At 60.8% G+C, this 24,148-nt stretch overlaps 1 protein-coding gene across 2 annotated transcripts in view; it reads left to right on the top strand.

Annotated features, from left to right (window-relative positions):
* The window catches only part of CHL1 (cell adhesion molecule L1 like), a 96,481-nt gene extending 74,202 nt beyond the window's left edge, over positions 1-22,279 (top strand). The window contains exons 10-27 of one of the 2 annotated variants that reach the window (XM_053668947.1): positions 416-547; positions 1,937-2,077; positions 2,356-2,467; positions 4,044-4,210; positions 6,731-6,896; positions 8,641-8,765; positions 9,365-9,466; positions 9,569-9,766; positions 11,067-11,137; positions 13,116-13,338; positions 14,379-14,494; positions 14,828-15,032; positions 15,163-15,285; positions 15,886-16,065; positions 17,813-18,027; positions 18,500-18,677; positions 20,746-20,818; positions 22,032-22,279. In XM_053668947.1, coding sequence (XP_053524922.1) covers positions 416-547; positions 1,937-2,077; positions 2,356-2,467; positions 4,044-4,210; positions 6,731-6,896; positions 8,641-8,765; positions 9,365-9,466; positions 9,569-9,766; positions 11,067-11,137; positions 13,116-13,338; positions 14,379-14,494; positions 14,828-15,032; positions 15,163-15,285; positions 15,886-16,065; positions 17,813-18,027; positions 18,500-18,677; positions 20,746-20,818; positions 22,032-22,248 — 2,744 coding nt within the window. In that variant the 3' untranslated portion in view covers positions 22,249-22,279. The remainder of the gene's footprint in view (positions 1-415; positions 548-1,936; positions 2,078-2,355; positions 2,468-4,043; positions 4,211-6,730; positions 6,897-8,640; positions 8,766-9,364; positions 9,467-9,568; positions 9,767-11,066; positions 11,138-13,115; positions 13,339-14,378; positions 14,495-14,827; positions 15,033-15,162; positions 15,286-15,885; positions 16,066-17,812; positions 18,028-18,499; positions 18,678-20,745; positions 20,819-22,031) is intronic. The other variant, XM_037128687.2, reaches the window with a different exon arrangement.
* Positions 22,280-24,148: the final 1,869 nt, after the last annotated feature.

Genomic DNA, 24,148 nt, shown 5'->3' with positions numbered 1-24,148 from the left:
ACGTGGACGTGAGCGTGACCAGCGCTAAACACACGTGTCCCCACTCCCTTGTTTTCTGGTCCTGGGACAGACAGGCCCTCCTGCAGCTGAGTAGTGACCACAGATAGCTGAGTTCACTGAACTTCCCATCCCTGCTCAAAGCCCAAGAGAGGACACACGTGTGTGCACCCGCCCCCGCTCACACCCACGCACACATTCATGCTTGCACTCAGGTGCATGCCCACGTGCACTCCAACGCTAACATGCATGCACACTTGCCCAAGTGCAGGGCTTCACGGGACATTCTCCGCACACTGCCGGGAATCCCTGCCGTGTCTGCCACCTGGTGGAACGTCTCGGAAGCGCAGGCGGTGGCGTTTGCGGGCGTCCCAGCCTGGGCGACACCCCTGACGGCCCCCTTTGCCTTTGTTCCCAGAGCCCCCACGCTGGGTGAAGAAGCCGCAGAGCGGCGTGTACAGCACGGGGACCAGTGTCATCCTGTTGTGCGAGGCGGAAGGAGAGCCCAAGCCCACCATCCGTTGGAGAGTCAACGGCTTGCCCATCGAAGGTCAGTGCCCTTGCTGGGTGGGGGCTGCAGGGGCGGGGCTCTCCAGGAAGGAGAAGGGCGGGGCTCTCTGGAAGGGGCGGGGCTCTCTGGAAGGGGCGGGGCTCTCCGGGAGGGGCGGGGCTCCCCAGAAGGCAAGGGCAGGCACCTGCTGTGTCTGCAGGGAGCAGGTCTGCGCAGGGAGCGGAATCCGGCTCGCCACAGAGGCACGGTGGGTAGCGCACCCAACCTCGGCCTTGGAGGGCAGGCCCTGGCCCCTGCCACCCCGTCCTGGCTACAAGTCGTCCAGCCACGGGCCGGTGCGTTGAGTGAGGGTGGGCTGATGACTTGAGATCTCCGAGCTCCTGGAATCTCTTCTCCTTCCTCCATCCCACTCCACCACATCACAGTGGTCGCCGTAGGCCTCACTTTTACCGCGTTTTGGATCCGATATTACTGACAAGCCCGGCGGGGTGTAGAGCCGGTCCCCAGGAGCCGCTGAGTCCGAGCTGACGTTTCTCCCACGATGTGGCTTGCTGCCCATCGACACGATAAGACACATGAAGATAGGTTGATTGGTGACCCGGTGACATCATTTAAACTAAAATCTTAGCGTCTTTGCCCCTCACCCAGCACCCCAGCTAAGATGTTTTCCTTTGTACGGCACTGTCACAGCGAGGGCCGCTGGCGTGGTGCCAGGCACGAGGCCGGGCTGCGTCTCCTGCCCTCGCCGACACCCGTCTGCTCATCCACATGGCAGCCGTGGCAGTGCGGAGCCCGTGGGTTCTGAGACATCACCTGTGTGACGTCCACGGCCATCTTTGGTCCCTAACAAATGCACCCCAAGTGTTAAATACTGCTGCTTCCAGAATGTATTTCCAGAATTGTACTTGGGTGTGAGGTAGGATTTCTGCCACAAAGTAGGAAGCTGGGCCTGTTTTCTAAGCCCCTGGAGGTAAATGAGGTCTGAGAGCTACGCCCCTGAAGCGGTCAGACAGCGGACAGGGCTCTGAAGGAGGGAAGGACGAAGGGGGGAAGAGAGAGACACAGCAGCCAGGACTCACCGAGGGGCCGGTGCTGGGCCGCTGCAGGACCCACGCGAACCAGGGGCGGGGCCTCCGGTTCAGAGTGGGGCTCACCGGCGACCTTCCCTCTGGGCGGGGGTGCGGGGCAGCAGGGGGCTGAGGCGACTGGGCTTGGGCAGTAAGCACCCATGTGCGGACGCTGAAATTGCAGAGTCACAGTCGATGTTAGGAAATGCTGAAGAATTCGACACGGTGAACCACGAGTCACCCCGAACTGGTCTTAAAATGTAAATCCTATGGGGCACGTTTAATCAATGGTCGTTAAGTATTTCAGGTCCTTTAAAAATTTTTTTTAAAAACCAAACCGACACCCTTTAACCTCCTGCAGAAAACCCGTTTGCGGGCGACGTCATTTTCCCCGGGGAGGTGAGCTTCACCAACCTGCAGCCCAACCACTCGGCCGTGTACCAGTGCGAGGCCTCCAACGCGCACGGCACCGTCCTGGCCACCGCCAACGTCGACGTCATCGGTGCGTGTCCCGGGGCGGGGGGGTCCAGGCCGCACCCCGCAGCACTCTGAGTCCTGGACACACGAAACCCGGGGGCAAACGGGGCCCCTCTCCCCTCACCTTCGGGCCCCAGACTTGGCGCCCAAACCGGGCTTTTCCAGCGCGTGTTGCGTTCGGACGCGCTGCTCACCGGAGCGCAGCCCGTGGCCCCCGCTCCTTTCTGTTCTCACAGCACAAACGTGGCTGCATGAAGAGCGCGTTGGTTCGCACACGTTATTTCTCCCGTGACTTTCAAACAGATATCCCTCCGCTGATACAAACGGACGACGGAGAGGACTACGCCGCCGTGGTCGGGTCCAGCGTGTCCCTGCACTGCGACTTCTTCGCTTCGCCGCAGGCGGTGGTGTCCTGGTAAGTGGACCCCCGACCCTGCCCCCCATGGCGGTCAGCGCGGGGCCTCCCGGGCTCCTCCGTCCACCCTCCCGGGGCCGCCGGTTCCCGCCCGGCTGCCGTACCCGGTGCCTCGGAGAAACGGGGTCACCCACAGCTCCCCGGAGGCTGGGGCCCCACCTGCGGGGTGTGCGCACAGGGGGAAAGGTGGAGAGCCGTTCCTGCCCGCCCGGGGAAGCAGAGGATTGAGGAGGTTGTGGGTGGGGCCGGTGACTAGACAAAGCAGTTTCACTCTGGGTGCGTTCAAGGTGGGGCCTTCCTTGTTGATTTGTCTTAGACGAAGTTGAAATGATTGCCTACACCTGCATTTCATTCCAAACATGCATGAACCTTCCCCGGCACGCGCTTTGCACTGAATCGTGTTGATGGTGGGAGGGGCCCTGTTTGGTGGGCCTGGCGTGTTTGTGGCTTCAGGAGACGTGTGTGGGGTTCACGTGCTCCTCGGTCGTTCCTGCTGCTCCGAGGGGCCGTCGCTCACGTGTGGGGGCAGAGCCTGTCTTTCTGTGGCCTGCGGGGATGTGAACTCCTCCTGGAGTTTTACTGCATTGGTTTTGATTTTTAAACGCCCTCCGGAAGTAACTGAGGCTTTTGAAGGTTGAGTGATCTGCCCGCAGTGACGCAGCAGGTGTGTGGCCGACCCCAGTCACCACCAACAGCCCGGCCTTAGGGGTGAGGTGGACAGACCCCCCACATGCTCCTGGTGGGCGCCCACTCTCCTCGGTCCCAGACTGGCCAAGAGCAGGGCCCAGGCAGGGGTCCCACCTTGGGGCAGACTCAGCGGCGGGTGTCAGGGGCCGACCTGCAGCAGTGAAACACACTGGGGTCACTCTCTCCTTTGAGGGGGACGCGCGGGCCGGTGGTGCCGGTGGGCTTCCCGGGCTCGGCCGAGTCAGGCTGTGTTTTCAACTCTTTCGGTCTTTACTTCATAATAATTAAGTAAATAAGGCCTCCATTAAAATAGTGTCAGTATTGATTACTGGACTTTTTGGCGCCCTGGGAAATCCTGTGGGGACGGCAGGAGTCCTGTGAGATTCGAGCTTCGAGGCCACCCACTGGGACTTGTCCGGGATGTGGCTGCAAATGCCTGGAGACGGGGTACAGGCAGGGGAAGTGCCCCGGGGCTCACAGGGGTCGGCAGAATCCATGAACAGCGCAGGATGGACTCCGGGGCCAGGGGCCCCGGCTCCCACAGTGCAGCAGGGGGTGCCTAGGCGTCAGGACCACGTTCAAGGCAGCGCTTTCAGGCACAGTGCGCCACGGTGGTCCCGAGCAGAGGAGTCCCCAGCTGTGAGCCGGGAAGATGCACCGTTGTGCTCGGCACCCAGATGCCCGGCCCCACTGCTGGTTCAGAGCTGAGGCCCGGGGTGCGGACCCTGGTCCTCCAGGTGCCCTCTGTCGGGGCATATGAGATGGTCCCCTGTGACCCGTGGGAGCGTCGCAGAGGGTCGGCCAGGGCCCGGGAGAAGGGACGAGTGTGTGTGACCTGGGTGTGTGTCCGCTCTCACGGCCGCGTTGTCCTGTGCCTCTCTGTCCGCAGGCTGAGGGTGGAGGAGCCCAGGCCCGTCGAAGGCCCGCGGTACCACGTCCATGACAACGGCACCTTGCAGATCAGCAGGGCCACCGAAGAGGACGCCGGCTCCTACACCTGCTGGGTGGAAAACGCCAAGGGCAAGACCGCGGTCACGGCCAGTCTGGACATCCGAAGTACGTTTGCGTCGCCCTCCCTGTGCGCCGATCCCCCCGCGGGTCCAGCGGGTGTTTGTTTTCTCGCCTGAAGGTGGAGGGAGTGTGAGGCTCGCTAACACCTGTCTGCACGTCTGCAGACCCCGAGTCCGTCCAGAAGACCCCGCGAGAGCACAGGGCCTGCCCGCCCTTGCGGGGCCGGGGGGTGGGGGGAGCCGGCGAGGTCTGCTCGGGATGACTGGGACATCTGACCTGTCCTATTTGGGTGTTTCTGTCACTGTTCCAGGTCAATAACCAACTCAGCACATACTGTCACAAGTTACCGACTCTCTGAGCTAAAAGCGTCACAAGTAAATGTACAAAGTGCAGCTCCATAGTTGGGTCCAGTGGGCGAGGGGCTCGTCCTCTGAATGGGAAGCAGCCTCGTGCTTCTTGTCTGTTCAGGTCCTGGGGCCTCAGTAGTATTTTGATTCTAAAGTCGCTCAGGAAAACTTGGAGAAGAGGAGGGTGTCACACCACGTGAGGGCAGGGCGTGCTTTGGGGACCTGTCACAGGGCAGGTGTCCGTCTGTCACCTGGGCTCCCGACACCTTGGCGTTTCTCTCTCCCCAACCCACAGCACACACGTGGCTCCTCGCTCCCTCCCCTGCTCCCACTGGTTTCCTCCCCCTCCCTTCCGCTCCCCTCCGCTCCCCTGTGTTCCCATGTCTGTGTCCCCCTCGCCCTCGGTGGCCCGCCTGCACCCCCACAGGCTGCGTTTTTACCTAAGTATTCTCTTACTCGCGGTGTCCCCCTCGCCCTGCGTCTGTCTGCGTCACACAGCCTCACGTGCGGTTTCACAGAATGCCCTTCGGAGTCAGGAGGACGCCTCTCTTTGCTTCACGAAGCCAGACTACCTGCAGGGGGAGTTACCCTGCCAGGTTCAACGTCAGTGAGGGTGAAGCCCTTCACAGGACCCTCCCAGCCCAGTGCCCCCCGCCCCCCGCGCCGGCCCCCGGGGACCTCACACTGCAGCTCGCCAGAGAGACGGTCAAGTCCAGGAATGTCGTCCATCTGCCCCGATGGCCGTTTTACGACGTGTCAGGGCCACGCAGGGGCCATACCAGTGCAGAGTTAAGGATGCCGATGGCATTTAAGGAGGCACGTGAAGGACGGGGCTGGATGGGAGGTGACACAGCACAGTGGTTAAAGGCGTGAGCTTTGGTCTCTGACAGGCTGGGGTTCAAACCCTCGCTCGGCCCTTCACCAGCAGGAAGCTCTGGTGCCGGTCACTCTTCTATTATTTTCTCCGCACGGCGGACACACCTGCATTCGTCGAGCCCTTAGCATTAGGAGCTGTCACAGTGGGACCACCTCAGCGGAGCAGGTGCTGTTATAGGGCGTCTGTCCTTCTGTCATTAGTACCCGGGCTTCTGACTTGGAACTTCCAGGTAGGAGGCGGGTGTTTGATAACTCACCGCAAGCTAATCCAGCCCGGCAGCCCCCGCGTTCTGAGCCTGGGCGACCAAATCGCCAAGTTGTCAGCACCTGCCTCTTAGTCAGTTCCGTCAGTGACGGTCAGGACAGAGCTGTGGGGTGGGGGGCGGCGCCGGGGGCCACGCCCTGCCCCTTCCGTGTGGCCCTGGAGAGGAGGGTTCGCGCTTTGAAACCGTCAGAGGGAAGAAGCACTTTCCCAGGAAGCCACGGTGCCCGTGTTTGAGCGTCAGGTTGTGGTTACTAGTGATTTACAAGTAAAAAGACCGTTAAAGCTGTTTACCTGACATTTTAAATTTGCTCAGGAGTATTTAGGATGCACAGTATAACCTTGCCCACCACCACCCAGCCTCAACAATGACCGGTTCACGGCCAATGTCACTGACCTGTACCTACACCCACTTCCCTTCTCCTAGACGTTTTTTCTTTTTTAACTAGACTTTCCACTCAGCATTATATCAGTTCCGGTGCAGCACAGTGGCCAGACGGCCGTGCCCTGTGTCAATCACGAGCCCCTGGTGTCCCCAGTCCCCACCCGGCACCACATGTGGCCCTCACCACGTCACCGGCTGTGTTCCCCCTGTGGTCCCTTACTTTCCGTGACTGTTCCCAGGCTGCCATCTGTGTTTTTTAATCCCCTCCCCCACTAATTCACTTCTAAATGTGGCTTCTGAAAACCCCACGAGCGTGCACGGGGTGCCTACTGTGTACATCAGTGCAGCAGAACAGGCCCGCGGGGACCCCAGGCCCAGAGCCCCGGCAGGAGAGGCCAGGCCATCTCTGTTGCCGAGAGGCGTTGGTTTGTTTGCTCGGCTCCTGGAGCCCAGGAAGCAGGCCACTCGCTGAGGCACTGCCCCTGCCCCTGGGCTCACTCTGCGTGTGGGCTTTGTCGGACGCCCAGGCCCAGGTGGACAGAAGCAGAAGTGACCCGTGGGGGTTTGGATGTCGCCATGGCGGCACCACTGAGATGGAGCTGTCCCGCCCGATGCCGTGGCGGGCTGAACCGCAGACTCGTGGCAACAGTGTGAGCTCCGCCGTTCTGACCCGTGTGCTTGTTTGGTTAAAACAGAGGCCACGACCGTCCGGGTCTCTCCCGAGAACCCGCGCGTCCCCCGATCACACACGCTCGAGCTGCACTGTGAGAGCCACTGCGACCCACACCTGGCGCCGAGTCTGACGCTGGCCTGGAGCAAAGATGGGGACGCCCTGCCGGCCAATGGCACCGAGGACGGCAGGTGGGCAGCGCTGGCGCGGGGACAGGTGTGACAGTGTGTACGGTGGGCTCGGACGCGGAGGGGCCCTCGGGGGCAGCCGGGCCCTGCCTCACCCTCCCACCCCTCCCCCGGGTTCACCCCGTTTTCATGACCCACTTTCCCTGTCACTTAGGCCATCCTGCTTGTAGAGAACAAAGTCGCTGCAGGTGCCTGAGGCTCGTTTCCGGCCACAGGGCTCACGGAATCGTGGAGATGATCCCAAAGGGGCCGCTCCCTGAAATTCTGGGTTCTCAGGACCCAGCCTCGGGGGCGGTGCCGGCATGTGCAAACCTGGGCCGTTTTCACAGCTGCCCCAGCCTGCTCTGCGCCCAGCCCCCAAAGCCCCACCATCCCCTGCCCCCTCCTGAGGGGATGGCGACCTCCCACTTTTGCCTCCACCGCCCACTGAGTCAGCCTCTCTGGCAGGACCTGAGCCTGCTGGGGACCGGTCCTGCTGGCGGGCGCTGGCGCCTTCCCGCCCATGTGCACGGGTGCAGCAGAAACACAGGGGGGCGTGGGGAGGAAAGCGGGGGCGGGCGGGTGCAGAGTAGCACCAGAGGGTGTGAGGGGCACTGGGGAAAGTGGGCCACGCCCCACCCCCAAGTGCCTGGCTGCATTGGGCAGCCTGCGGGCAGGTGCTCCTCCCTCCCGCGGGTGTCTGAGCTGGGGCGGGAGGCGGAGCCTGGCTGGGGCGGGCAATGTGCTCACTGTCCTTCACCCAGGAAGTTGGCCTGTTCAGAGGGGTCGGTGTGTGCCGTGCCCTGGGACGTGCCAGGTGGGCACAGGGGTAACGTGACCTGGAAGCGAATTCAGAATTCGTGTTGGAGCCTCCTCACACTGACATGGGGGCAGAGCCAGGGAAGCAGGGGTGGCCCATCAGGTCACTGGTGTAGGACCGGAGGCCCTGTGGTGTCTCCTCAACTGCAGGACATCGTGAGGCACTTTTCTACATTCAGTCTTCTCAGCGGCTCATGGGGGTCTCACAGCAAGACCCCGTGTTACCGAGGTTTCTCTGTGCACACGGATGGTGTCGTGTGTTTAAACTAAACATAAACTAACAGCACACTGCTGTGCGTGTATTTCACATGCAAAGATACTTGAACAGTCACGCCAACAGTGTACAGCTGTGGTAGGAGTCATAATTTATATAAAAGTTGCTCATCTAGCGAACTCAGTTGCAAGCTGGCCAAAATAGAAGGCAGAAAGAAGCGCCCTGCAGGTGACCTGCGAGAGCAGGGCTGGTCTGCCCCCTGGTGTTCAGAGAGACGCCTCGGGACATCAGTGTGCGGTCTGCTTGGGCGTGGAGGGCGGAGAAGGGAAGCAGGTCCAAACAGGGACTGGCCGACCCGTCCGGGACACGCTGGCTCTGTGTGGCTGGGATTGACTGCCAGTCTCTGTGTGCTGGGTGGCGGGCGTTGTCCAGGCCTGACGCAGCTGTGGGAAGGCAGGCGCCCTCCACGGTGCACCTGGGCATGTGGGCCGTCACTGAGCCTGGCCCTGCCCGGGGTTGGGCTTGGCCGTGAGAAGCAAACAGAACGGTTCCCTTCCGGGCTGTGCAGACACGTGCCTGCCGGAGTGACACTCTCATCCCGGCCTTCAGCCTCGGCCTCCTCGGTGCAGTGTGTGTGACGCAAGGCGGTTTTCCACGGGGAGACGCAGTTTGAAAGGGTCGCCTCTGTTGTGGGGGCCGTTTCTTCCTCGTCACGCGCTCCCCTCGCCCCTGCAGGGTGGTCCTGGACGGGGCTCGCCTGACCCTCTCCAACGTCACGCCGGAGGACCAGGGCGTGTACTCCTGCGCAGCCCGCACGGCTCTCGACAGCGTGGCCGACAGAACTCACGTGACGGTCCTGGGTGAGTGGCCCCGCCGTGGGAAGCATGTCTGTCCCTCCCCTGCTGTCCGTTGGGTTCAGGCAGCGGCTGTTTGAGCCCCTGCACATGTATTACTGGTCTGAGTTTTCAGTTAAGGAGTAACCCCACCTTCTGCTCCCTCCGAAGGAGCTAGTGAATGCTAATCTCCTGTCCCTCCACGGGAACCAGCGCCAGCACTGGGAGACAGGAGGTGCTGCCGGCCAAGACCCGGCGCCCTGGGGCTGTGGGCTGCCCCTCCCCTCCCAGAGCGCAGAGGCGAGGCTACTGTGGGGTGCGAGGACCCAGGGGTAGGGGCTGAGTCCCTGGGACTCCAGAAGTGGGGGGGCTGCAAATCCTCTGCAAGGTGACGCCTGTCATTTAGCTTTCCAGTGACAACACTGATTGGAATGCAGGCGCACCCTGACTGTGCTGGTGGGCAGCTGCCCAAGTTCACTCCTGGGGGGAGCTCAGGGACCGCCCGCAGGCCCCTGCTGGCCTCCCTGAGTGGTGCGCCATCTGTGACCAGAACCGGAGGGGACGCGGCCCGGAGAGGAGGGGCTGGCCGTGGCCCTGAGCCTGCGTGTCTCACCCTCTGCCTCCAGATGTCCCTGACCCACCAGAAAACCTGCGCTTGTCGGAGCGGCAGAACCGGAGCGTGCGGCTGGCCTGGGACTCGGGGGACAGCCACAACAGCAACGTCACTGGTAGGGACGGCCGGCCCGGGCCCTTCCTCAGACGGTCACTGAAAGGTTCCGCGCCGTGCCCACGTCCCCCTGTGACATGAACGCGCTCGTTTCCCCCCACAGAGTACATCGTGGAGTTCGAAGGAGACAAGGAGGCACCCGGCAGGTGGGCGGCGCTGACCACGGTCGGCGGGGAGGGGACCTCGGTCCTGCTCCCGCTGGCTCCGTACGTGAGGTACCGATTCAGGGTCATCGCCGTGAACGAAGTGGGCAGGAGCCGCCCCAGCAGGCCTTCCGACCACCACGAGACGCCGCCGGCAGGTGGGTCACAGGCTTCACCGCCCTGTGTCCAGGCCAGGGTGTTAGTCTTGCCTTTCTTTGACTTTGTCTTTGAAAAGAACCGGTCTAGGGCCTCAGATTTCCCAATGCAGAGCTCGAGACCTGGTGTGAATGAACAGCGCACCACATGTTCAAATCCTACCAGAGTCATTAAGAATCACACAGATGCTGGGTGCAGGGCGCAGGTCAGCGGGCAGGGGCGGAGTGACCTCTGAGCGACCTCTGGTGGCTAGAGGTCACGTTGAAATGAGATAGAAAGGGGGTTCCGAAGTTCCATATGGAGAGACAGAGTCAGGGATTGCACTTTCTGAGATAAAACTGTGACTCGTGGGAGGCGCCTGGGTGAATCTGCAGTGTAACGAGCGTCATTGGTGTCAAGCATCTGGCTCATTTTGGTCTCTCAGCATCTCCCTAAATTCCCAAGACACATTCCTCATACTGAAGGATGGCAGTGCTCACGTTTGTGAGTGGCCAAGTGGGCGCTGGTCGTGGGCGTGGCTGTGACACGGGGACATGTACCCCGCTGAAGCACATTCGCTGGCTGTCCCTCCCCTTCGGCTGAGAAAAGTCGAGCACCAGTCCAAACTGAGTCAGATACTCGGGTGATGCGAACCGCAGCTGAACTTGGCGCCGAACTTGGCGCTCAGGTGGTTCTCATAAAATAGACCCGTCTCCGTGTGTCCGGGACACGACGCCGGCCGCTCCCGGCTGTTGGTGTTGGTGCCTGGTGTGTGAGCTCATCGGCTGAGAGGTAGATGTTCACGGCGTGAATTCCTAATGGTAATTGTGGCAGAAAAAGTAAAGCAGGCTCAGATGAAAACGTATCTTTTTAAAAGTAGGATTATGATTTTAAAGTTCACATTTTAAATGTAAAGAGCAGGTTTAAAATTGACACAGATGTACCGTCTACTGCCCACGAGACTTCAGGAACACTACTTCACTCCTTCAGATAGAATACTTTAGGCAACCGTATTCGAGGGGGTGGATGTGTTGACCGATCTGGTGGTGATCACTTCCCAGCGCACACCTGTGGTGTCGAACGTACGGCCACATGTGTGTACACACTGACCTCGAGTCATGGCGCTGTGTGCCTGAAACGTACACAATGCTCTGTGTGAATTACATCTCAGGGACGCCGTCTTAAATCTTCTTGGGAACCCAGTGTGACAGAAATTAATATATATGTCAAAGTCATTCAAGCATATTTTTCCAGGAGTGTCCATATGATTTGCGTGCGGACCCCACGGTGGGAGAAGCACCATTAATGCCTCTTGTTTTCCAGCTCCAGACAAGAATCCGCGGAACATAAGGGTCCAGGCCTCTCAGCCCAAGGAAATGATCATAAAGTGGGAGGTGCGTGTTCTTTCACATTTTTCTTTGTGGCCTTTTCTCTTTCTTTTAGCTTTGTTTGTGAGCATGATGATAGAACAGTGTTTTTAAGCAAAAGGAGAGCAGCTCTCCCATGTGACGCTATTCCACTTTATAAGTGTGTTTCACTGGCGCGTTTTGAGGTCACTGGGGTTCCAGAGTTGTGGGATGGGGTTCTGCGGTGGTGACCAGTGAGAGAGGGTTCAGGCTGGTTTAATTACACTCCGTTGCCGAAGGTTTCCGACCCCCGACACGTCCACAGCCAGTGTTCTGAGCTTTCTCCCACTCGAGCGGCACCGAAAACCTTAACCTTGCACTTCAGTCAGGCGTGTGGTCCGTTACACGTTACGGACACCCAAGGGACGGCTCCTGAGTAACGGTCAGCACCCCCGGCAACCCCGCCCTTCCGCACACTTACACCGAACCCCGGGGCCGGCCTGCTCTGGACAGCGCCAGCTCCGTGCTCGGGTCACAGACGGGGCCCCGGCGGGTGGCCTGTCTTCCCGTCACCACACCGGCTACGCTCTGACCTGGGTGTCCTTGGACACTCCCCCGTGTCCCTGTGAAAGGTTATTAAATAGGCTTTTCTCTTTAAGTGAAAAAAGGGGAGCCCCTGACCCCCTGACTCTGGGCCCTACTCGGGAGCTTGCCGAGGCTCCATCGGCCACCGTCTGAAACCACGTGCAGAGGGCTCCTGGCGCCCATGTCCTCGGGTTCACGTGCCAAGGAGGCCGCCTGTGCCGGTCCGGTCTCTCTTCAATGTGTTCCCAACTCCGCACGATTCCTTTTACCGTTTGCCAGAGAGCTCTAGCCAAGGCGAGCTGAAGCCCTCTGGCAAATGCACAAGCTGGGTAACGTTCCTGTGCCCAGGGGCTGCGCTCGGGCGGAGGACAGTGCGGCTGCCGAGCACAGCGGGGAACTGGAACCGGAGTCACCGGGTCCCTGGGGGATTTGCACCCGAGGGCAGTAAAACTTCCCGGTGACTGCAGGTGTGACCCATTGCTGTGGGGTCTCTCAGGGTTTTGTTTTGCTTTGTGTTTTTCTTCTTTTTTTGTCTGCTAACTAGTATAAGCACTCCCTTTGGAATAAATAACTTGAAGTTATTTTGTTGGTATAACACTGTGTTTTCAGTTTAATTCCAACCAATGCCTCCAGTGAGGGCTTTAGTAAATCAGGTGGAGTTGAGAGATTGCAAATTCTGCAGGAGCAGGGTGTATGCAGTGACACTCTCGAGTGACTCACGTGCACGGACGAAGGCACCGTCTGTGGAAGTGAGCCCTGCAGTCTGGGACTGAAGTCACAGTTTAGTTTACTTTGCAGGACGGATTCATTCAGAGGCACATTCCCATGTTTGCGAAATGAACAGGGTGGTTCAGGTCACGTCGGTGTTTGGTGACTGCAAGCCTTGCTCAGTCGGAGACGAGCCCAGAAATAAGCCATCTCTGTACCAGAAACGCCAGCACCAAATACTCCTGTGCAGTGAAATAAAGTGTGTTCTGGGGGGAGGTTCTTAGAGAAATAGTAACGAAAGAGCCGGGGAGCCGGGACATTGTTCTGTTACTGAGAGGAGCTACCTCTTCTGCATATTCTCTGAACATGATTCATCTCTGTTTTTCTCTTGGAAAGAAGGTGCAGAAGGTCGGGGGAGGGGAGGGTTTTGATGGAAAGCCAGTGGAAAGTCCACTCACGGCTATGGGACCCACGTCCAAGGGACCCACTTCCATGTCCACAGCCTCCCCGGGCCTGTGGGCCAGATGGGAAGGGGAGACACGGGCTGAAGCCTGTGTGGGATGTCTTAGTAGATTCTTACGAAAAGTGAGACTTGACCCCAGGAGTGGTGTTCAGCCTGTTCCCGAGTGAAGCGGGGCCAGCCCCCCTCGAGGCCGGCCATCCCTCTGTTCAGCCATCACACTGCCCTGACCCTGCGTGTCCCCCTCTCTGATGCCTCCCGCCCCCGTTCCAGCCCCTGAAGCCTGTGGAGCAGAACGGCCCGGGTCTGGAGTACCGTGTGGCCTGGCGGCCGCAGGGCACATCCGCCGAGTGGGAGGAGGAGACGGTGCGGGAGCACAGCCTGCGAGTGATGACGCCGGCGGTGTACGCCCCCTACGACGTGCGGGTGCAAGCCGTCAACCGCCTGGGCGCCGGCCCCGAGCCGCGGCCCGTGACCCTGTATTCGGGCGAGGACTGTAAGTGGCGCAACAGCCCCGTGCGCTTGGGACCGTGGCCCTCGTGTGGGTCGAGTCCCCGTCCACGCTGTGTCCAGGTCCCCTGGCGCCAATTGGTGCGCGCTCGCCCTGGGCCATGTGGGGAGGGCAGCGTGGGCCTCTCCCTGGAGGGCGGGCGGCGGGACGTGGCCCGTGCAGGCGGAATAGGGAGGGGGGTGTGGGGGCTTCCAGTTCTTCCCCGATAAAGCGGTTTCCGTGTCGAGGCCAAAGGCTTGGCGTGTCCCTGCGGTGGGCGGGGCAGTGTGACGTCTGCAGTTTCCAGCGCCTTTGCCCTCCCCCGTGGAAGCCCCCCGAACGCTGGGCCCGCCCTGGCCGTCTGGCCTGTCTGAGCGATTCCCCCAGTGTGGGGCACAGCCCGGTGTTTGCTCAGGAGCAGAGCATACACGTGCACATGTGTGTGCATACTCACACATGTGCACACAGAGTTTTGAGGAGCTGGTGGCGGGGTCGTACCGTTAAACACCCACATTGCGTGCATCCTGCCGATGGCTCGTGGGAGCAGGGCCTGACCCTGCCCTCCGCCGCCCTCCCAGGGCCCAGAGCGACGCTTTCCTCCCAGACTAGGAGGTCGAGGGTGGGAACCCCCTCCCCGTCCCTTTCCCACCCGCCATCTGAACTTTCTATCCGAACTCGACAGAGTGTCCGAGGGTCCTGTGGGCTGGTCCAGCTGGGCCCTTGGGCAGCACCTGAGGTGCAGCCGGGGTCAGCTAGTGTCCACTGCTGTCCCTGACGTTAGTTTACTGACGTTCCGGATTTTGGTTATGGCACCGGTGAAGTTCACGTGCCGCCAAAGGCAGCGGCCCCCGGAGAGTCGCCAGGCCTGCCTCGGAGGTTCAGTCAACAGGGCTGAGGGGCTCCCTTCTCTGAGAAACCCCCGTGGGCCAGGACGCCCCTTGGGGGGACCCAGCTCCAAGCAGTGCTTCTGTGTGACCACGTGACGAGTCAGCCTCTGAAGAGGGTGGGTGGCCACTGAAAGCTGCCCATCCTCTCCCGCTCCACAGACCCCGACGCAGCCCCGGTGGTGCAGGGGGTAGACGTCCTGAACAGCACGCTGGTCAGAGTCACGTGGTCCTCCGTGCCCAAGGACAGAGTCCACGGACAGCTGAGAGGATACCAGGTCTCTGTCCCGGTTTCCCTCCTCACGGGATGGTGTCTCGCATGGGCGAGGCTTCCAGGCCCTGGGCGGGGGCTCAGTGGGTCGGCACATTGTTCCATAGACCGAAAGGTTGCGGGTTCGATCCCCAGTCAGTGCATGTATGGGGGTGACCAGTGAGTGTTTCTCTTTCACATCGATGTCTCTCTCTTCCTTCCTCTTTCTGTAAAATCAATAGTCTTATCTTTAAGGGAAGCTTTAAAACACTAAACACCTGAAAAAGGACTGCTTCCAGAAGCAGCCGAAAGAGCCTCTGGCCCCGGGGCCGTGCGGTAAAGGCTCCCGTCCCTGCTGCAGGTCACCTGGTGGCAGACCCGGAGCCTGCTGGACGGCCGGCCACTCCCCAAGGAGGCGCGCTCGCTGCGGTTCCCGGGACAGAGGGGCTCCGGCATGCTGCCCGCGCTCCAGGCCTTCAGCGAGTTCCGCCTCACCGTCCTGGCCTACAACTCCAAGGGCGCCGGGCCCGAGAGCGAGCCGTACACCTTCCAGACGCCGGAGGGAGGTGCGGGGGGCCGGGCGGGCCCTGGGAGTCAGCGTCTCGACCTCCACGAAGCGCTACGGCCACAGGGGCCTCGGGTGTTTGCTGTAGAAACGGCTCCAGCGGGGCCTCTCTCCTGGGTCTTGTTTTCCAGTTCCCGAGCAGCCTGCGTTCCTGAAGGTCCTCAAGGTCGACCGAGACTCGGCCACAGTGGCCTGGGGGCTGCCCGAGAACCTGAATGGCAACCTGGTCGGCTTTCTGCTGCAGTACCAGACCAGTGCGTGGGAGCGGGGGGTGGGCCCCGTCGGGATGTCCCTGTTTTTTTGGGAGTGGGCTGGCTCTGTCTGACCCAGGGGCGCGGCTGCCGTGGGGCCCACCTCCCCGCAGCCTGGGCTCCGCACCCCAGGTCGGAGGTGCAGCGGGCCACCGCCTGTTTTATATAAAGCAGTTTTCTGGGCACACAGCCATGCCCGTGTCTGTCTGTCTGTCCATAGCTGTTGGTCACTACAGAGTCCGAGGGGAGTAGTTAGGTAGAGGCTGCGTGGCCACCAGGGCCCACAGATTTACAGTCCAGTGCTTTCCTGGGAGGTTTGCCACTCTGTGTTTTAGTGAGAGGAGCCCACCAGGGGGCGCCAGAGACCGTGGTCACTGCTCCTTTGTGCCAGACCGGGAGCCGGTGGCTGGTGGGGGTCCAGGCGAGGGGTCCCGTCCTGCTGGGCTCAGTTTCCCTACCCACGGCCGTGATTCGGGCCTCCTGGAGCCAGCCAGGGCCGATAGCTACCGCTGCGCCGGGGCCTGGCACACCAGGGGCACCGACATGGGGGCAGGCGGCTGAGTGACGGGAGCTGAGCCAGGCGGCGCTGTCCTCTGTCCTCAGTAAACGACACGGAGGAGATCGGGGAGCTGCACACCGTCAACCTCACCGCTCCGGCCACGCCCAGCTGGCGCCTGTCGGGCCTGCTCGCCAGCACCAAGTACAAGCTGTACCTGCAGGCGTGCACGGCCCGGGGCTGCGGCAAGGCCGTCACGGAGGAGACCGCCACGCTGGGGGATGGCGGTAAGTCTGGGCGAGGGGCCGGGGGCCGCCATAGGGGTGCGCTGTGGGGATGACGTGACCTCAGTCCGTCCGCCCTCTGGACACAGACTGTATTTACCGAGTTTGTGAAGTTGTCGGTTTGCACACAGCAGCCATCCAGGTGGCCTCGGCACACAGGGCCGGCAACCGCAATGTCACTTTCCTGAAACAGGGAACGGCCGGCCGTACAGCGGCCCCTAAGGGGGAAGGAGGATGTCTCCTTTCGGGAACGTCCCCTCACAGAAGCGGGGCCTCTGCCCGGGCAGACAGAGTGCCGCCCCGGCCCACCTGTCCGTTCCTTTTCCTGCCCAGCAGTTGGCACCCAGCCTCCGACTTGAAAATGGCGAACGAATCTGCTTTCATCCGCTCCATTTTTCCCATTCAATTGCACTTTTTCTCCAACTCAGAACCTCTTTCCTCCCCATGTTCTTTCTCCAGCTAGTGTGTCAGCGGTGCGTCCACCCAGCCTCCCTCAGTACCAGGAGGAGAGAGAGACCAGGGAGCAGGAAAAACCCACCAGAGGGCAGAGGGGGCCTCGCGGGAGCTCCCTGCTGATCGGCCCCGGGGGGTGTTTGTGGTGGGAAGCAGGGAGCGGCAGGGGGGCCTTTATTCGGACCAGGGGGTGTGCAGGCATCTTCTCTGATCATCGTCTGGGTGTCCCACTCTCTGGCTTCAGGGCCTAAGAGGGAGGGGACAGCGGGGGTGGGGTGGGGGGGGAGTCGGATGCTCCTCGAGTTGCATTTGCTGGTTTGAATGAAACGCTTGCTTCGCTCCAGTTTTCAGCAGCTCCTGCTCCTTAACCTCCTGTTAGTGCTTCTGCCGCCCAAGGTCAGACCCGGCCGCCTCCTTCGCCAGCGGCCTCGGTCTCGATGGCTCCGCTCCGCTCCTGTAACCGGCCTTGTGCTTCCTGGCAGTGGGGCCCTTCCATGATCAGAAAGCCTGTGCTCCGCTTCTGGTCTGGAATGTAACACGCGACCAGTTCCGTGACCCCTAGTGCTCTCCACACGGGGATCTTGTTTCCGTATAAAGTAATGTTTCCTGGTTTTCATTTATTCTGATGAGTTGATTCTTAGCAATGTAGCTAAGAAAGTATTTTAGGTATTTTTTTGCAAGATCATACATTAAATGTCACTCTTAATTCCCCTCGACTCATATTTTTATCTGCAACTGAGACTTTTTCCGTGAACACAAGTGCGTGTCCCTGTGTTTTGGGACGTGTCCTTTCTCAGAACGCTTCCCGACCCCGTGCGGTCCTCCCCCTGCGCCTGTAAACCTGTGCTTGGTGCGGCTCAGGGGCCTGCGAATGTCCCACATTTGACCGCGACTGTGCCCTGACCCACACCACCAGTGTCCATGGGGGGAGCCCAAAGATGGCCCATGGTTCGGCAGGCACGCAGTGGCCCCGCTCAGTCCCCCACTAGGTTTGTCCAAGTCCGTGTGACGCAGGATGACGTCCGCGCTGGGCCCTGAACCCCCACAGGGCCGGGTGTACCTGCAGGGCCGTTCACTCGCCTGCATGTCCCCCACATGGGGCCCGAGTGAGGTTCACCGCACTCGCCCAGTTTCTGCACGTTAAGAGAGAAAACCTGAAATGTTGACGTTCTTGATCTCCTGACCATCCAGGGACTGTCTGAGGACACAGGGCCACGCGCAGCTCTGGCTGTCTCCCGCGACTTTCCTGCTTTTCTGTGATCACGACCTCTGTGCTTTTGCTGTGTGCGTTTCTCAGGCAAAGGGACCGGGAAGATCTCAGAAGGAGTCAATGTCACTCAGAAGGGTCACCTGCTAGAGGCCCTCCCTGCGCCCGGAGCCGAGCCCGTGGTGCGCCTCCTGACTAAGACCTGGGTGGATAACAATAGCATTTTTGAAGATGTGGTTGAGGCGAGAGGGAGAGGTGAGGAGTGGGGTCTCGTGGGGCAGCCTCAGCCGGTCCCCGTGTCCCCAGTGTACAGGGCGTGGTTGTCCTCACTCCCTGTGTCAAAGGCAACAACACGCAGAACGTTAGCTAGAGAAGAGCAGCCTCGATTTGTTTCGGCATAGTTTCCAAAAATCCAAACGAACACGCTCCGCCAAGGTCCTCTTTCCTTTATTGCTTCTGTCGCAATAGCTGCCTAGAGCCGTCTCCTGCGTATTAACGCCCGTCAATAACAAGAGCTAAACAGAAAAGCCAAGCACGTGAGGAAGCCCGGAGTGGCCACGGCGACCTCCAGTAACCCCGGCAGCTTCTGCTTGCGCTTCTGTTGTGTGTGTTGAACTTGACCTCCTGCCCTGCCCTTTCTGGTTCTCGGTCAAGAACGAGTGTTTGTCGGGGCCCCTCTCCCTGTCCTCAGGGTCCCCTTCCTCTGGGGTCACTTGAAGGAGAACCGAAGCCGATGCTCTTTTGTGCGTTTAGAAATGACGTGTAATTTTCCCCGAGGCGGGTGACTCCCGAGGGCTCAGGGTGTGGCTTCTCTGTGCGGCAGAGTACGCTGGCTCCTACGAGGACCTCGCCACGCAGGGCTGGTTCATCGGGCTGCTGTGCGCCGTCGCCGCCCTCACGCTCATCCTGCTGACCGTGTGCTTCGTGAAGAGGAACCGCGGCGGGAAGTACTCAGGTAGCGTCCTTGGCGTGAGGTCTCCTGGGGCAGCGCCGGCCCTGGGGATAGCCTGGGGGGCCTCTCACAGGCAAGTGGTGTGGATGGGGGAGCCCCCCGAAACAGACTGTCTGTGAAAAACTGGTTACTTATTCTTATGTGTTTAAATTTGGGTTGCTTTCAAAGTCCTCTTCGTTTAACACGACACACCTGCTGAGACATTTTCCCTGCTTCCAGCACAGTGTCTGAACGCGTCGATTTTGATGCCTTTTCGTGCTTCTGCCGTTTTTTGTTTCACCTCTTCCACACTGGCAAAACGTTTACCTCTGAGGACTTTTTTCATCCAGAAAAACAAAGGAAAAAGCCACTTAGGGCAAGATTGGGGAATGGGGAGGGTGGGGCATGGGGCTAGTGGGGTTTTTGGTCAAACACTGCCAAGTTCTCCTGGAGTTGTGGGCAGGTGGGCTCGTAAATCACCTGTCACGAAATAGGCAAATGCTCTGAGAGTCTTAGAAAAAACTTCACTGAAGCCAAACTCCAGCAGCTGGTTCACTGATGCCAGTGGGTTTGGGGAACACCCACCCGGCAGGGGCAGCCTGTGCCACAAGGGGCCCGCCCTCCAGAAGGCTGTTCCAGTTTTCTGGGGTCCCCCTCGGCATATACGGTGGAATACCAGTCAGCCAACACAGGCAAATCCGAGAGCATCGGGACAAGGGGAACAAGTCGGACGACAAGGACAAGAACTGTGTGAGCTCACTCGTACGGGGGAATAAAACCAAAGGCAACAAAGGCACAGATGAAGGTGTTTTCCACCCGGTTTTCAGATTAATTGTCGTTCCGTAGGAGGCTCTCTGCAGAGTCACTGCTTGCCCCTCAACCCCACGCCTCGGTCAAATTCCTGTCCGCACACTCGATGCGCAGCGTCCCGGGAGGGACGCCCGTCTGGTGCGATTGAGCAGCGGAGTGTGTCCCTGGGCGGGGCCTCATTCCCAGTTTCCCGCACTGACAACCGGCTCTCCTGGGACTCCACGCTTCCCAGCTTCTCCTGGGCACTAGTGGGTCCGGAGACGCCGAGCACACTCAGTGCTCAGTCACACACACGGTGTCAGTGTCTCACGAAGAAAGGACGTCTCTCGCCACGTTCAGGACCCACGGACTTTTGCACAGGTGACTGCCAACGGCAACGGCCCCCTCGTCTGCGGGCTCGGGGTCCGGCACCCCTGGGACACGCCCCTCAGTTCCGGCACACGCGGGGGCATCCCGGTTCCTGGGCACCCAGGGGCGAGGGCCCACGCAGTGGACATTTACGGGCAACCCACTATGTATATCGAACTAACCAATGAGCTTAGCTTCTAAGTTTTGGTAAAAGTACTCGGAAAATGTAAGCAATTGTATATCTCGCCTTCCCCTGTGAAGACTGAGTGGTTTTGCACAGATTTTCAGGGACAAGCAGAAATCTCGGGGTGATTGACTGGAAACTTCACAGAGAAGACCCCACGCTCCCTTTGGGGCCCACCCCGTCACTGTCAGGCGTGGCCCTCACAGTTCTAAAGGAGCTGCTTTCCACGGTGTCCTTGGAGGGCATGGAGGTCCACACGCCCCACTTTGGGGTGGCTGGGGGACCCCGGCCTTCATTGGGCGTGAACAGGGAGGAGGCCGTTCCATTCGTGATTTCCTAGTGGGACGGGCGAGACCCTCCCCGCGCCCTCCTGTCCAGAAAGACCACAGTGAAATGTCACTCTCGATGGTGGAGGGCTTCCACATTCTTCCGTGTCACCGCACAGCTTGGATGGAGCCCGCAGCACCTCGGAAGAGGTCAGGAGAGCAGAGGGCGTGTTCGGAGGCCGCCACTAAGCCTGACTCTGCGGTGCACTGCGCAGGCGCAGGGGGCCGAGTAAACGCTCCGCGCTTTTAGTGAGGGTTTGCAACGTGCGGGAACTCGGGTCCCGGAGAGGGGGAGCCCAGGAAACCCTGCTTTCCTATCAGGGGGGGCTGGCGGGTGGTAGACCTGTCCGCAGGGCCTGCCATCCTTGGGGGGGGGCTGGTGGCTGAGTCACGAGCGTCCCCCTTCTCTCTCTCTTTTCCTCAGTGAAAGAGAAGGAGGACCTGCACCCCGACCCAGAAGTGCAGTCGGGGAAGGACGAGACCTTCGGTGACTACAGGTAAACACGTGGCTGCCCGAGTGACGGGGTCACAGCCCAGGGCCGTCTCCCAGTGAGGACGCCGCCCTGCCCCCTCCCCACCCCCACGCCCTTAGCTGGGTCAGCACCTTCCTTCCCCCACCCCGAGTGCCGGCCGGGAAGTCCCCCCCCCGGAGACCGTTGTCCTGGGGGCTGCATTCAGCCCCAGGAGTGGCTCCTGGCCACCTTTGCCCAGCCCGAGCCAGAGCCACCACCTGGGTTTCTGTCACCGTGACGCAGCACCCCGTTCTGGGGCCAGTGACAGTCCCCGGCAGGATGGCCTGTGTCACACTCCTGCTGGTTGTGTGTTCAGCTCACCTGGCTCTGGCGATGGTGGTCACTGCAGTGACTGGCTGTGGGGTGGCCACAGGCGGCACCTTAGGGACCCGAGTATGGTCCCTGATTGGCTCGCACGGGGCACACGTCACCTCTGCACATGCTTCCTGGCGACGGTGAGTCCTGTGTGACAGGAGGGGGTAGAGCCGTCAGCCAGATGTCCACTCTTCGGCCTGAGAGGCCACCACAGGCCAGTGTCACCAAGTGCTGGTTATGTGCTCCTTACGTTTTTCCAAACTCCCCCTTTTCCAATTTTGTAGCAGTGTTCACTGTGGTCCGCCACTTTACAGAGTGACGAGGCCACACCAGGTCCCAGGTGTCCCACTCACTCAGTGGCTTCTTCCGAGGAGCCGAGCCTGGACTGGCAGCAGGGGGCACCTGCGGTACCTACGCTCTGAAACGCCAGGCATTCTTTTTACTCCGCAAACCGGAGTTTATGGACTGTACTAGAGGAACTTGTTTGGTTACGAGGCGCAGAGTTTGGTTCAGGAACTGGAACAGGAGAGTGGTTCGGGGAAGGGTTGGCGACCCGGGCGGAGGGTCGGGAAGGCCCAGGAGAGGCGCCTGCCCCGCGGCCAAGTGAGCCTCTGCCGGCGGCCGGGCTCCCCGTTGTAGGGACAGCAGGGGGCGCTGTGAGCATGGAAAACGGGAGCTCGCCCACTCAGGGGGACGCAGATTGGTCCTGACTTTCCAGGCGTGTGTGCGTGCGTGCGTGTGTGTGTGTAAGTGTCCCTCAGGGCTGGTTCCTCCGTCTTCAGTGTCGGCCTGAGCGCTCGGAGACGCGCCGGCACTGCCGCTGGAACCTCCCGCCCTGAGCAGCTCAGAGGACGCTCTGCTGAGCGAGTCTCTTGTTTTCCAGCGACAGCGACGAGAAGCCGCTCCGGGGGAGTCCCCGGTCCCTGCACCGGGACACGCAGGCCACAGAGAGCGCGGACAGCCTGGTGCAGTACGGGGACGGCGACCACGGCCTGTTCAGCGAGGACGGGTCCTTCATCGGCGCCTACGCGGGCTCCAAGGAGAAGGGCTCCGCGGAGAGCAACGGCAGCTCCACGGCCACCTTCCCGCTGCGGGCGTGACGCGCCCCGTGGGGGCGCCCGTCCCGCTGGCCTCCCGTGCCCACCGGCTGCAGGGCGCGGAGCGTGCGCTGGGGACACGGACACGTTGCCCGGGAGCCGTGGGCACTGCAGCGCCACCACGTGGGGAAGAGCGGTGTCGCCTTGGGAAGCGGGGCGCCCAGCCCCCAGGCCTGGGTTTCCTCGTCCGCTCCTCCTGCCGGTGCGAAGGTGCAGAGCCCGCAGACCCGAGTTCAGATCCATCGAGGCCCCTGCATCCGGAGGTCCGCGGGGCCGGGGCCACCCCAGGACGCGGCCTCGGCGAGCTGCGAGTGACTCTGTTACAAGAGGGTAGATGTGAGCAGACAGCTCATTTACGTGTAAAGAGGCATACGAATGTCTTCCTAGAACCCGTCGTTGACTGTGTACAAAGTCTATTATTTAAGTTTTACTAGAGGTCTTAGGTACGCAGCCGGCTCCTATTTATTGAGCTCTAACCGTTTGCCCAGAGGCGGCCACGTGGAAATGGACGTCCGGCAGTTTGGCCTTCATCGTGAATTGCTTTCCCCATGGGTGGTGGTGTCTGCGCACCTCTGGTTGGTTCTGCTTTTGGACTAAGTCCAGCTGCGAGGGAGGGGGCCGCGGGCATCGGCGCCGGCCGGGTTCTTCCTGCCGCCGGGGGCCCTAAGTGGTCTCCGAGTCCACAGGGACCGCCACCTCCTTCCCCGTCTGTGTAAATGTCCGCGGGCCGGCTTCCTGAATGCGCTGTACAGACTGCGTCTCTGCCCACGCGGTTGGGAGTGGAGGCGGTTTCACGTGGAGGCGGAGGGAGAGCGAGCAGGCCCGTCTGTCCATCTGTCCATCTGTCCAGGGCGAAGTCAGCAGGAACACGCCACTTGGCTTCCTTCCGGAGCCACAACCAGAGACGCGAGGCCCCAGATGGAAGACTTTGTCCAAAACGCTTGCATTCTGTCCTGACATCGCTGTTCCCAACAGCCTCAAAATCAGACACCATCTAGGTGTGGGGGTGTCCCCACAGCTTCCGGAACAAGTTTTGCTGCCGTGTGCGCCTGCCCAGCCCCAAAGAGCACTGTTTACAGTAGAGGTTCCTGTGCGTGTGTTCGCCGCCCTCATGTTCCAACCCCCCCCTCGGGGCCCGTTCTGCCCCCTTCCCGCACATGTAGTGTGGGCGCACATCGGGGGCTCGGTTCCTGGCACGCGGGCTGCAGGTCCTTCCGGAACTGTGCGTGAAGGCCGCTTAGAAACAGTGTTGGGGACCCTGCATGCGAGTTGGTTAAATGCAACGTCAACTTCTCAGCTGGTGGGAACCTGTTTTTGACTTGCCCCGAAGCTCCGAATGTTTACGTGAAATCCACTCGCGGATTCTACTTTCTTTTTTGAACTGCAGTTGTGGGCACAGCTCCTTAAGTCCTGGACTTCGATTGCCGCACCCACTCGATTTCCTGGGGGCCAGAATTAGGGGTGTTTGTCAGGGTGGTTAGCGCAGTAACCCGAGTGGGCTGCCGGTTTAGACCGCGTGCGCCCCTGGACTCCCACCGCGTCTGCTCTCCTAGGAGCGGCTTTTCCGGGGGCTGCAGCTTCGTGGGTGGGATCCCGGGAGCGTTTCCTGTGCTCAGCGCCGAGGAGGCCGCATGCGGCTGGGCCTTGGGGGGCAGCAGGGCAGAGCTTTTAGCTCCTGTTGTTTGTCATCGGTCAGAAGGGGCCTGAAGGGGACCGTGCAAGTTGGGAACGGTCTCAGAAAAGTCACAGGGGTCAGATTCACTACACATTGAACACCAGTGACAACACGCTCCCTTTTCCCACGGCTCCTTCCACCGCCTGGGTGGTGACGAAGCCCCTGCTCATGTATGCTGAGTGCCCCAAACTCATGGACGTGGGGAGCACCACCCATCCCAGCGTGTTT

The sequence above is a fragment of the Artibeus jamaicensis genome, unplaced genomic scaffold (assembly GCF_021234435.1).
Source record: "Artibeus jamaicensis isolate MK-2021 breed Jamaican fruit bat unplaced genomic scaffold, CSHL_Jam_final contig_519, whole genome shotgun sequence".
Classification (NCBI taxonomy): Eukaryota; Metazoa; Chordata; class Mammalia; order Chiroptera; family Phyllostomidae; genus Artibeus; species Artibeus jamaicensis.
This window is presented reverse-complemented; position numbering and strand designations above follow the sequence as displayed.